At 42.3% G+C, this 13,951-nt stretch overlaps 1 protein-coding gene across 10 annotated transcripts in view; it reads right to left on the minus strand.

Annotated features, from left to right (window-relative positions):
* ULK1 (unc-51 like autophagy activating kinase 1) overlaps positions 1–13,951 on the minus strand; it is a 96,399-nt gene that overhangs the window by 51,051 nt on the left and 31,397 nt on the right. For all 10 annotated transcript variants that reach the window (XR_003988213.1, XR_003988212.1, XM_030460438.1 and 7 more), the window contains 5 exons: positions 11,736–11,768; positions 10,929–10,965; positions 5,129–5,302; positions 3,853–3,926; positions 1,325–1,426 (listed from right to left, as the gene is read on the minus strand). Coding sequence is in view for 8 of the 10 variants with exons in the window: in XM_030460438.1 (XP_030316298.1) it covers positions 1,325–1,426; positions 3,853–3,926; positions 5,129–5,302; positions 10,929–10,965; positions 11,736–11,768 (420 nt within the window). In the remaining 2 variants the exon portion in view is untranslated. The remainder of the gene's footprint in view (positions 1–1,324; positions 1,427–3,852; positions 3,927–5,128; positions 5,303–10,928; positions 10,966–11,735; positions 11,769–13,951) is intronic.

A 13,951-nucleotide genomic window follows, 5' to 3' on the forward strand; every position in this document is an offset into this window, starting at 1 on the left:
GGAATGGAAAGTTCTTAGATCCCCAGGGAAAAAATAACCTGGAAGGAGAAGTGTTCTTGGCTTTAGACAAAACCAAAGCATGCCATTAGTTTACTTCTGTATTTGTCCACTCTTTCCTGCCACAGATTCAGAATTCATTTTATCCTTCCTGATGTAACTGAATAAACACTCGAGGTCTTGTGTGAAATTCTGAAGAACTGTCAGAAAGTCCTGCAGTTCACAAAATTTGCCTTCTGACAGAAGCACAGATCCCCATTTCCCTCCCAACTTCCTTAACTGATCTTAGAAGCTGAAATTTTGGCACCAGCTAACACAACACTATGGTCCTTTGGTCCTTTCCCATGGATTAAAGAGAAGCTATACAGAGCTCACAAGTTAAGAGAATCAACGTACCAGCAGCTCAAGCATCTCTCTGCCATGCTGTTAAACAGCAAGGAAAACAAACCAACCAACAAACAACTGGTAAGTACAGTATTTCAAAATAAGGGTTGCAAGGGAGAGCCTTAGTGACACACTAATGATTGAGAACCAGAAAAATGCAGAGTCTAGATCAACTCCAGCTATATATAAGCTTAAAAATATGTGATCTTGAAGCAACTTGCAGAAGGCTGTGATGAATTCTCCATCATTAAAAAATTTAAAATCAGATAACACCTTTCACAAATGATATGTTCTAGCTCATCCAGAAGATGTGGCACAAATTACAGTGTGGAGTTTTACTGACTTTTGTATTTGGAGGGGTTTGGATTTGATGAACATAAACATTTCAGAGAGTAAGGGACTGCTGTGAGATGAAAGATTAGATCCTTTTGATAAGATTCTACCTAACTGCTTCTAAAAACAGTCACTTTAACTGCACTACACCAGTTACCACCAAATCATCCCAAACATAAATATGCAAATACAATCTTCCTTATTGTCTTTCCATACCCAACAGAATTGTAATTATGAATTATACACTGACTGTTGTAAATAGAAACTGATTTTTTTCAAGTGCAGGCCTAGGAAAGAAATCACTGCTTTAATAATAGCAGTGATATTATGATGATGATAATTTCCCCAAGATGACCCTTCCTAAGGATTTATGAGCAGAAAATATATTTCTCTGAGATACAGCCCAGAAAAGCAAAGCCATAGTCTAGTGATAAATCCAGCAGTACAAGTTGTAAAGCACCACACTGTCAAGCTGTGGGACAGCCAGAACTACGTGGGGCTGGATCTATGGGACTTAGTATTGCAGATGAGAAGCCTTAGAGTAAGTGGATTAAAAGGAAAAAAACCAAAAAAGCAAAAGAGACTCAAACATTAGATCTAAGCAACTCACCTGAAAAGGAGCCTTTCCTGTCAAACACTGATAAATGATGGTTCCTATACTCCAGAGGTCAGCTTTGGCATCATAGTGTTGAGACATAATGACTTCTGGTGCCTTTTGGGGGAAAGAACAGAAATTTGTTTTATGAAAGATGTAGCACTTTTTTTTGGCAGCTACAAGAAAGAAGCAAAAGTCAGTATTATCCTTTAAACCCCCCTGAGCTATATTTCCCAATAACCATGAGAGGCTTGGTCCCCAGAAGACTGTAACACCACCCTGAAAGGGCAAATTCCCTGTCTGTGTAGGGGAAGCAGAGTCTTTCATTCAGACAAAAAATACCAGATGCTGTCTTGCTATTTTATGCAAACTCATTTTCCCTTCTCAGCATTCCATTTTCCAGTGAAGCCACCTGTGCTCAGAAGAAGCCTCACTGAAAATGCATGGACAGATCTTCTAAACCAAAGCAAAGCTCTCTGTTGCTCCCTCCCAACTTTCCTCCAGAAGCTGGAGATAGTTCAAGTCCATGAAAAACTCCAGATATCAGGCAGCAATGTGCCTTAGGACCAGCAGAAGGGGAACAGAAGGACACACTTTCTACCCTCTTGTTTGTAGCAACAGATTTCATTGCAGTGCTGCCAGCACAGAGTGGCATCTATTTTCTAGCTGCTAGAAGGCAGAAAACAAGTTGTGCAGAGGATGTTGGTCAAACAAAGCCAGAGGACAAGAACTGCACAAGGAGGTTTCAAGTCTGACAAGACATCAATCATATTGGGGTTCAGACTGAAAGCTCAGCCTGGTGTGGGTAAAATACCATTTGGGGGGGGGTTGGTTTTTTTTTAAAGGAGTAAAATGAAAAGAGCAGCAATGGGATACAAGCTACAGCAGGGAATCAGGATCTGTCTTGCCAGGCAGATGCTCCCTAGCTTACTGCACAAGGTCCTCAATAGCACCAGGGACAAACTTCAAACACCTCCTAAATCCCAGCTGAACCCTCCCTCATCTTCCTTCAAATCCATCAGTAAACAGAGAACATGAAACATTCCGAGATTCCTTGTAATGTTCAGAGTTGTATAAAATAAATAAAATAGAAAGAGGTCATTATTAGCTTCCTCCAGCCTTTTCAAAAAATAAGCTGTGTGTTTCCATTTACTTTCAGAGGAGACTCCAAAAGAACAAATATCACTAAAAATAGACAACTCAGGAAACTCTCATAGGAGAAAAAAATTACATCATCTTCACATATAGCAAAGTTCAAATAAACATCAGGCTTCAAAAAAGGGAGAGAGAGGAAACCTGGTTTGGTTGAGTTAGTACTCTGGAACAGACTGCCAAACACACTACCCCTGGGCAGTGCAGCACAGTCCAGTTTAACTCTGCCCAAGAATACAGACTGAAAAAAACCTCAGAGAGGATTAGACCACATTCAACATCAGGTGCCTACTGCCCCCAGGTCACTTGTAAAAAATTCAGCCTAAATTTAGCTCAAAGTAAAAAAGACTATGTGAGTCAGATCCCCATATCCCCAGAAACTATTACATGGCTGACTTTGAATTTTTTTTTCCTTGTCTGGTTTTGTAATTTTTAATTTCCCTGCCTTGATGCAGCACTGAGATCTTGATTGCTACTATGAGTACCAACAAGAATCACCTCTTCATGTCCTGGTCCCAGAGTGGAAGGTAGATAGGGAGTGAAAGGGATCAGTTGGGCTTTTTTGAAACACATCTGTTTCACAATCTAAGAAGTCATCCTAGAAGAAGGTGGTTTGGTGAAAGAATTAGTGGGGGAAGGAGTGTTAGGAAGGGGAAATGCACAAAACAGATTGCAAAGAGGAGCAAGTAACCTCCATTTACACCCATCTGCTGAGCTGTAAAGCAAAGCACACTTCAGAGGAAGTGAGCCAGAATGGCAAAATCTCTGCCCACATAGCTCCACAGATCTGAAGGGCTTCTGCAAGACCAAAGAGCTACAAACAGTTGCAGAGTTTTAGCTGTTAAAGAGGGACTTTACTCCTAATGCTCTGGCTTTAGCAAAACTGACTACAAAACCTGAAGAGAGAGCAGGCTTACAGAAACATTCTGCCTCACAAGGGCTTGCTGAAGTAGTGATTTACTGAGGTGCCTCCCCAAGGAAGCAACACCTCAAACACAGCTGGATGTGTGAAATATCACCCCATCCCTCCATCTTTTGCCATTTCTTTGCTGACAGCACAACAGATTTAATTTCCCAGTGCCTTCAGTGCCCCCATCCCCTCTGAAAGACAAAGTTTCTGGGAGCAGACAGCAATCAATACTCTGTTCTGTTCAGTTTTTTCAGATCACCTGAAAAGTTCGATGACAAGACAGACATCTGTCATCCAATATTACCAGCAGCTAGAACTTTATGAAGTGTCCTTGTGAAACAGCTGGTTTCTGGCACGTAAATTCAGTTTCACTTCTGGGGGAAGGACTAAGGGGGGGAAAAAAAAAAAAAAAAAAAAGCCTTGCTTCTGGGGGGGCAAAGGAAGAACAATACAGAAAAACCTGCAGGCAGAACACACTTACCATGTACATTGGTGAACCACATAATGTTGCTGCCATCATGTTATTCTGTAGGTATCGGGCAAACCCAAAGTCAGCTACAAAGAGAAAGAGAGAGGTAGAGGTCAGGATCAGCTGATCCAGTTCTAGAGAGCCTGCACCTTCCTTCTACTTTCCTTTCACTTCCCATGAATCTTTATAGCCAGTGAAGTACCCCATCTTAACAAGAATTACCTCTGCAGGTTACTCAGTATCTGATCATATGATATTTTAGAGGTTGTCTCAAGGTTACCAGATATTTCAAGCTGGGAGATGGACACAGCTGTTTATCCTGTCATCTGTCACTAATTAATTGGTCTGGAGAGCTATTCACTGGGCCCTGTATCTCTCAGGGAAGCAGGACAGAGGGGCTGCAGGGTACCACACACCCAGGAGCAGCCATGCCCTCACCCTCCTGTCTGCATCCTGACTCCCACACAGGTAACCCTGCACATCACAAAAAATATTTCAGCCAAACAGGCAGCAACCTTTCCTCTGGACCACGTTTCTGTGCTGAATGAAAGCATTAACACTTCCTTCACAGCACAGTGTTCAGGTGAGGAAGTTTTATCCAATTTGTGTCAGCTCATGATCATAAAAGTTCACCCCTTGAGGGTGGTAGAATCCAGCACTCATTTCTGAGGGACCACTGGGAATACATGTGCTCTGTAACTGGATTACTGGAACATTTGTCCCAGCTTCTAGGCTATCTGTGCCACTTGTCTAATGTGCAAAAAGTGATTTTTTTTCCAGAGATGGACTGTGGGAACACCTGTGTTCAGGTATGCCTGGCTCCTGCTGGGCTCTCTGAGACCAGTCAGGAGAGTGGTTAGTTTTAGACCTTAAAACACCAAGATTCACCTTAATACCATTAAAAGCTGAAGACTGAAGTCACTACAGATACTCATTTCTTGGTAAGCCTGGCCATTACAAGCCAATTAGGGCAGGCTGGCATTTGTTTTTACCAAGGGAGGCACCCTTCAGCTTGGAAGTGGAGCAAGACCTGCCCAATGTCTTTTGTGGTTAAGTCTGTGTCCTGGCAGAGCAGAAAGCTCTTGCTCCTACTGCTTGGAGCCAGCTAATGGGCCTGTCTAGCAGAGGAACTAAGCAAAGAATATGAAAAACATCAGGTCATTTTAAAAACTGCAGCAATTCTTTCCTCCTCCTCAACAGTTCCCCAAAGACAGACTGAGGCTTGCCACCCATCTGTCACCAAACTCTCCCCAGAGCATTTAGGGTGACATTTGCACCAGGGTCTCACCGATCTTGATGCGAATGTTGTTGGGATTTGATTTCCTGCCTCCTGCATAGGAAAGGAGGATATTCTGGGGCTTCAGGTCCCGATGGATGATGCCTTTGCTGTGCAGCATTTTCATGGCACCTGCTATCTGCTGGAGAAAGAGCCTGATGGTGTCTTCACTAAGTGTCCGCATAGCTGGAGAGGGGGAAAAAAACCAAACAAACAAACCCACAGATGAAAAAATTACAATGCCAGTTCTCTGAAGAGCCCAGAGGGCAGATTCTCTGCAGCAATTAGTCATAATTTGGCTTTTTTAAATTCTACATGTGGTGTATTTTTTCTCCACACACTATTTCTGAATTATTCCTACAGGCAACAAGGGAGAGTGTTTGCATTACCAGCTTAATCTGTGGTCAGCACTGTTTTCAGCTCAGAGTCTTTCATGGTAAACTCTGTGACATGAAGTTTATCCACTAGGTCCAAAAAGTGACATTTTGTGAGGTGTAGGACTTTCCTTTGCAAGAGCTGCCAGCCAGCTCTAGACATACACTAGGGCAGAGCCTGTGGCCTGAGGAGTGGGCTGGTTTACTACCTTTGAGTTACAGCCAATAACTTCAGAGCTTTAACACAGCCTGTGTATAAACCTGGAGCTAAGAGACTCATTGTAGAACAAACCATAATTCCAATCCCAAACTCAGTGTTAGGATGGAACATGTATATAATGATGTAATCCTAACAAACAGCTCTAGCAGACTGCTCCTGACACCCTCTACCCTGCAACCACAGGTGGATAAGAGCAGCAAGACCTTCTCAGAATGCTTTTATTAAATAAATAAAAATTCTTATATTAGTAATCAAAATCTGGAAAGATGGAAGGCTGAATTGCACTCTCCTGAGATGGGCTTCCCAAGAACAGTGGTGTGAAAATAAACATCCAAAGGATTAAAATAATGTAATCAGAGCAGTGTAACATCAGCTTTTGTTATTTTAAGGACTGTATGTATGAAACTCTTGCCTAAGCTGAGAGCAGCCTGCTGAACAAAGCCCAGGATCAACAGTGCTACCAGGCTGCCTCCTTGTCACTCTCTGAGCAAGTCAGGCTTAGGGCAAGAACCATTCCTCTTGAATAAATTCTTTTGTAAAGGGTCCCTATAAATTACTTGGAACTTCATCAGTGCTTTTCCAGCTGTTATCTAGTAAGACATTAAAACAAACTGGCAGGAGCTTTGAAATGCTACTCTACATAGTCAGCTAAAAGGGAGGAATCCTTATGAAAACACAGATGAGGCTGCACACAGCTTTAAGACAACACAGGAAATTAAAAATCTAACTTTTAAAATACACGCATGGGAAACAGCAAGGGACACAGATAAGTTAAACAGCACTCAGAAGAGAAAATAAACTTCCACCACTCCCAAACCTTACTGTTCCAGAAGGCACAAGCAGAGGGATCATGTCACCATGGCTATCAGCTGGTCCTGGATTGGTACACAAGACCAGTGGACATGTAAACAGAATTCCTCCCAGCTCATTGGGCCTTTTTGCTCATGAACTGGAATTTAGGTGGAATTCAAGACACTTCCTGTGCAAGAAGGGGGGGATTCTGGCAAGGAATTTTTAGAGCTCAGATTCAGCTCTTCCAAACCCACTTGCATTTTCTGAAAAAAGCACTGCCTCATCTTTAATGTGGTGTTCCCTGACCTCCTGCTGAACTCCAACAGTGTACTCAGTCCTGAGCTATTTTCTGTCTATTAAAGGTCCAGCATCTTAGCTGTGTTCAGTCTTGTCTCCAACACAAGGTCTCTGCAACATTTCTCTGATTCTTACTCAAGGAATGGTTAAAACACTGCCTTTAAACCTCCCAAATCCAACCACTGCAGAAGGTAGGACTGTGGAACTGAGACATTTCCCTCAGTAACTGAGAAGGGACAGGAGTTACTTGGGGAACTAAGGGCTTACCCTTTTACCTCCCTCCATTAACCATCAGGATGTAACACAGTAAACTGAAAGCCCTTATCTCTCATATTCAGCCCATTAGTCTACTGTGTGACAGCAGCAATCTGCAACTGAAGGACAGAGACATAAATACAACTGACATTTTTAGTGGCTTCAGGATATTGGTCTGCAGAAGATCTACTAGACCAGCAGCCATCAGCAAAGGAAGGAAGAAGATACTGAAAGAGTCATTCAGTTTAGGTGCCACCAAAAAAAAAAAAAATGTGGGGAATGAAACAACTTGCTTTCTCTGCTCCATCCCAAATAGGGAACTACTGCTGTCCCCATCAGAAGACATCTCCCATCTTCATCAGAAAACTGCTGACAAGACACTAAGCTCTCACTGAAGTCTGTGCATCCCCATGGAGGCCTGTGGTCAGCAACACATTCTTGCAGAGAACACTGTTTCACAAGCCTTACTTTGCCATTACTGAGCAGTAATAACATCCCTGTGTTTATTTTCATGGGCTCCACTTCAGTGACAAGGCACTCAGCTTACTGCCTTGGGAACAGCAGCTACACAGGTCAGTAAATCAGAGCAAATATTTACTGTGGGTCAGTGTGGGGCCTGCATGCCTTGTAGCTCTTGAGGCATAGGAAAAGGATGAAACCACCTAAAAAGTGCCCTGGTCAGGTTGTGCTGTGATGTTCAGCTGCCAGGTTCACTGCAGTAAACAGTCCTTGTTTGCTGATCCAAGGGCAGATGCATGGGAGTGCACCCACTGATGTTAAGTGACAACTGTATTTTGGAAAAGTTGCTAAGGAAAAAGAACTCCTCTTACCCCTAGGTGTCACAAAGTGTCTTGAACCAATCCAAATCACACTGAGTTTGAGAAACCAAGCTGATTTATTTTAGGCTATTTATATGCAATTCCCTCAGCTCCTCCCATGCAGAGGATGTCTTCTGTACGAAGTCTTCTGTACAAGTCAGAAGACTTATTCCCCAGAGGTCTAGTCTTATCACAGCTATTCTTTATTACCTACCTGTAGAGGGTGAAAAGTTACACAAGAGCCTCAAACCTCTTGTTTGCAAAGGGGTCCCCACACCACTTGGGATGAAATAGAGGGGCACAGATCCTTGTGCATGTTGTGGTTAAACCAAGAAATGCCCAGTTCTGACATGAAGTTTCCTTCACAGAGATGTGAATATGCACTTAACTTTCTGTAACAGTCTGTGTCAATGCCAATTCACAGAATTTAGAAGAAATATCAGATCTGCCTGCTCTGGCCTCCTGTGTGCCCACAGAACTCCAGTTACTTCTTACAGAGGATGATCACCTCTGCAACACTTCCCTCAGCACTACCAAGCAATGCAGAAATCTGCAATTCTCAGCTCAAAACATACCTAGAAAGACAGCACCATCCATGGAGAAGGGAAATTGCACCATTAAAGAACACCCCCACCAGAAGCTATGTCCAGGAGAATCCACACAACCTTGGGCTGCAAAGACGACAGACAGCGTAATGCAGCAGCAATGTGTGCACTGAAACGTGCATGCACTCACGTCTCCCAGGTCTGAAGACAAGGGGAATTACAGTGCCTTTGGATCCAATTACCATATTGCCTAACACTTGTAATTAGAGGGCAGAATGGACTGGGAAGCTTACAAGCACCTTGTTCAGTGAGAAGCAGGGGATTTGCATGCAGCGCTTGCATAAGCGAACTACCGGCAAAAACATCTGAGGAGTAAACTGGGAAAGTAGATGTTGCAATTAAACACCATCACACAATTAACTGAAGCAGCACAATAACCACTCAACAGAGATGAACATACCCATGAAACACCCTGGAAGAAACTTTCCAAGATGAGCTTTGAGAAAAAAACATCACTATCAATGAAAGCACCCTGAGCGCTTGCAGAGGCTAGGAGAGGAGTCTGGAAGCCTGTGCTAAATTCTCTTCACTGGCAACTGGCACAGATGTTGAAATAAAAGTAAGCACCAATTTTCCAGTCACAACAGCTTCCCTTTACAGTTGTCAAAGTAAACTATTTCACTGGGAAATACATCTAAAAGGTGGCTTTTTCAAATTAACTTGGGCAAAGAAGGATCAAAGCCCAGGCAACGCTGAAACAAAACCATACTGGGGTAAAATTGAATTTTATTTGGAAAACTCAATTCATTGTCACTTTCTCAAACGAGTCACCGATTCCTGAGTAGTCCCCTTCAAAAAACAAGGAAGCGACCTTTAATTAATAGCCTGGTTAATTGCACAGTATGCTTTGCTTTTTTTTTTTTTTGGTGGGGTGGGGTTGTGATGGAAGGGAGATGACAACAATGGACACAATGAAAGCAGCAGTACTAACAGGAAGATTTTCTATAAAGCCATGATTCCATAAATCATTCAGCCTGAAACTGTGTTCTTATTTACATATGCAGCTTTGCCAAGCAGAGTGCACAGCCCAGTGCTTTAACATTAAGTTTCTAGAAACTTCAGCTTTCAGAGTCCACACATTAGTAAAACTGAAGCTTGACTATTTTTTAAAAGCATTTCATTAGTAAAACTTGTGCTTGCATTCAAGGAGAAAACAAAGGTATCAGATACAAAACCATTTCCACTTAGTATTCATTACAACATTCCACCTCCACTAAAGGTGCTCCTTTTAAAGCACAGCAAGACCCAATGGGTACAAAACACCATCACTTATCTAAGATAAAGCATCCTAGCCCTGGATTTTTAAAAACAAATGCCTGTCACTTCTATCTCACCCACTTTTTACACAATCAAAACACATGAAGGGCAGAATATTCCTTTGTTTTCCTTCAGCTACTAAATCCTTTCTGAAAACTGAAGTCCACAAACATAACTCATTACCCTGTATGAACAGAGTGCCACACACTAGCATCAAGCTCAAAATACACATTCTAGGGATACAAACACTAGCTGTAGGGCAAATGTCAATTTAGCTTTTAATCCTTCAATTTTTGCTATTTCCAGGCTTTGTGTACCTCAAATAAGGAGTCTGAAGTATTATCCAGTTGACTAGCTTTTAATTTGAACAATGTGAACAAACTTTTGTTTAATCAGAGACACACAAGAAAGGACATGAAATTTGCCTCCTTACTTTTGGTAATCTTCCAGTTAACATGCAAAACACCAAGAAAGCTACTTTAAAAAAAAAATACATAGTCAGGCCAACAGAAAATAAGGGCTATGTCTAACTCCAGCTAAGCCACTTGTTCAGCATGTTATCCCCTCAATGCTTAGGTACTTAGGTACAATTCTTCAAGGCACCACAGTCACAGATACCAAAAGACCCTGAAGTTTGTAGTTTTGATCATCCCCACAGCACTGGCTCCACACTACAGTCACCCTCAACACACTGTGAAGAAAGAAATGTGTTCTGGCCTAGATGTGGAAGCATCCTTAGGGGAAAACTAAGGAGAAAATGAAATATACTCTTGGGATCTTATTTTAATCCAATCCTACAGAACTGCAAGACTTTGGTATAAATAGCATTTTTCCAGTGACAAAAAAAAAAAAAGAAAAGAAAAGACAAACCATGTCCCTAGCAGTGTTAAAATGTTTAATCTATAAGGCCATTGTAACTAAAATACATAGCTATTGACAACAGTCACCACTGACCTACATAGGAAAGGCTACAAGATTAGCTTTTATTGTCATGGTTTCTCAGTTTTCAAATTATTATCAAGGGTGAACCTGTTAGAAGAGAAGCAGTGATACTGTGTATTTTGTAGGAATAAAAAAAAAGGAAACAACCATCTGCTACTTAAATCTTCCACAAACCCTAGCAATTTTAATGAGCTAAAACAGTCAGTGTTTTCTTCTGAATACAGAGGATATTCTCCATATTTTTCTACTTACTGTGAAGATAGTCTGCCAGGTCACCACCATTACAGTACTGCAAACAGAACAGAAAGCTCAGTTAATGCAAGGCAAATCAAACATTTAAACAAAAAAAAAAAAAAACAACAAACAGTAAACTTCACTAGGATAGCAACCTTACCATGGTGTTTAAACATAAATAGCCCCACATATGTCAAAATAAGTTTTCGGAAGTTGGCAAGAAAAAAATACAACATTCCAGTAGGTTCCTTTCTCTGTCCTGTTTCCCCTGTGTGTTCCATTGCATGATGATACATCAGCATCAACCAGCTTTTCTGCACATGCACATCTGTGTGCAGGCATCAAAGATAAAATCAGAACAAAACAGAAGGATGACCACCGGAGAGTTGGTTGAAAAAAGCCTGGGATCAGCCACAGCTGAAAACTGGAATTCCCCACATCACATTCTGTACCACTAAGTCAGCAAAACCTCAGAGTGAAGACTGCAAAGAAAATGTTCAAAAGCTTTGCAGCTAAGCTGCGTGGAGGAAATTTACTTTCCACATAGCTTTGAAGCAGAAAATACCCAGTAACACTTGTTTGACCCTTGAGGTAAGAGCCTGACTGATTAAACCTGTGCCAGCATGACCTTCTAACAGCAGCAATTTGAAAAATCCCCCTGGCTGCTATCTTCACCTACAGTGCTCTGGTTCTCCATGCAGCTGCAGACTACATTAGCAAAAGCATCACAGGTGGGACTGTAAACAGAAAACACTACTTGGGTAACAAAACTTGTCAGTTTGAATTTGTCTTAAATTAAAGAAATTTAAAAAAAGACACACTCACCTCCATAACCAAATAGACAGAGTTTGCCAGTTCCTGAAGACAGAGAAAATAGAAAAAAACACAAGTTTATGCATTAAAATATTTCATGTGCATCGCATCTGGTGCATTTCTTTTTAAACTGGTAAACTGTACTCTATAAAAACTTCACTGTCAAGTAACTCGAGGATGATTGCTTACTTTGAAAGTGCCAGGTATGTAAGCACTTTATTCTTTTCTGTGTGTAGATATTTAACCAGGGAAATTTTCTGTATTCATGGGTCTTCCTGTTCCTTTCCAGCTTTTAGGTTTAATAGTGGCATGCAATGTGGGTGCTGGCACATTACTATCTTAGAGCCTTAATCATTTCCACATTTAACTTAGGCCTTTATAGCAGCTATGCCCACATGAACAGCACTAGTCTGAACAGAGAGATAAGAGCAACAGAACTTTGAGACCTGCAACTCAACTCCACAGCTGAAAAGTGCCTGATAGATCCACTCTTAATTTGAGGACTAAACCAAAGTATCTCAGGTCAACAACACATCATCAGCTAATGAACTTCTACACAAAAATTAAACAGAGTGCTACTATCAGGTGGTTAAAGCTTTCTGGATGATCATGTACACAAACAAAATCCAGGCCCATAGCTTGTCTTTCTAAATTCACTACAAGGTGATGCTTCTCCCAGTCCTGAGTTTATCTTAGCTGATCTTCATTCATGCCATGGCCTTAGGGAGCATGTAGAAGGCTGGGCACACACTGTACAAGCACAGGACATTGCAGAGGTTCCCCACAAATACCCAGCACCATGGAGCTGCTGCAGGAACCTGTGGCTGTGCCCCCTGACACCAGCAGCTGCCTGCACCCATTCTGCAGAGCCACCAACCACAGCAGATGGATATGTCTGGAAGTGTGAGCAACTCTAAATCCTCTTGTTGAAACAGAAGCCAGACAGAAGCAGACCTACTATGTAAAGTCTGTACACCACAAGTCACCTCTGAACCCTAGAGCCAGTCCTGCACAAATGCACTCACCTGGGTGAGTTGGAGAAGCACTGAAAGCAATAGCAAAGCAAGAGAATTCACTCTATTTCCATAGCTGCAGGGCAGCATGCCTCTGGATACAGACTGTTCAGACAGGTACCTGCTTGGTTCCTCTTCAGAACCCAACTATAATTTCAAAAAGCCCCAGCACCTATCCTACCAGCCGTTTAGTTTCTAAAGAGTATCATTGTCTGCTCTCAGCCTCCTTCATCATGGTCAGCCCACAGGACTCTACCTTCCACCAAGCCTGTACCAAGCCTTTGTCATCACCTCCAGTCCTCAGCACCCCTCATCAGTCCTCTTTAAACCTCACAATGTGAAACCTGAGTTTCCAGATGTTTGCTGGGAAGATTGGTTTGAGGAAGCCAGGGAGAAGGGAGGAAGCTGTACCAGCTGTGGTGTGAGAGCTGATGCAGGAAGGACCAACATCCCCACAGAGGCACTGGGCTGTCCAGCAGCCTCTGCTCACAGTTAGCATTAACCAGACCCTGGGGCTGGTCACCCCCCAGCTCTTCTAACTCCCAAGCCCAGCTGAGCTTTTTAGGAAGCCCCTTTGTTTGTCCAAAAAGCAATTTTCTGTGGTACTGTAAGAAGGTGTTGGTTGCATTTCCCTGCATGATGAGCATAGCTTTGAAGAGGCCTTGGTTTCCAATATCTGCATTTAAAAGCAGCACATGGGAAGTCATCCACCTGCACACACTTCAGACCAAGTGGGAAACCAGTGTATGGCTCAAGGCAGTAGCCAAGGGAAGCAGCTCAAGAAGAAAATTCCAGGTATCATCACAAGCTTTGCAAGTGACAAAAAATATTTCAGAAGCATTCAAAGCCCACCAGGTCCTGTCATCCTTAGCAGGGGCAGTAGAAAGTCAAGGTTTTATGGAAGACAAACAGGCCTCTCACTTCCCCAGGAACACAAACAGAGTCCATAAGATGCTTGGAGTAAGATATGAGCCAATAGCTAATTTATACTGTACAGCTTGGTTGTTTTTCCACTGTATGTTATTTAAAGACTCTGCAAACAAACATCATGAAGCAAGTAATTGATTTTTGGCAGCCAGTGTGTACAGTCACTAGGGTTAAATAAGGACCTACACACACCAGGGAGATGCTCTGCTCAGCTTCCCCAGCAACAAAGTGACCTTGCTGGTCAGTGCTTTTATCCCACCAGCACAGAGTGAAGAGGTAAGAGGGCAA

Source organism: Calypte anna, chromosome 15 (assembly GCF_003957555.1).
Source record: "Calypte anna isolate BGI_N300 chromosome 15, bCalAnn1_v1.p, whole genome shotgun sequence".
Classification (NCBI taxonomy): Eukaryota; Metazoa; Chordata; class Aves; order Apodiformes; family Trochilidae; genus Calypte; species Calypte anna.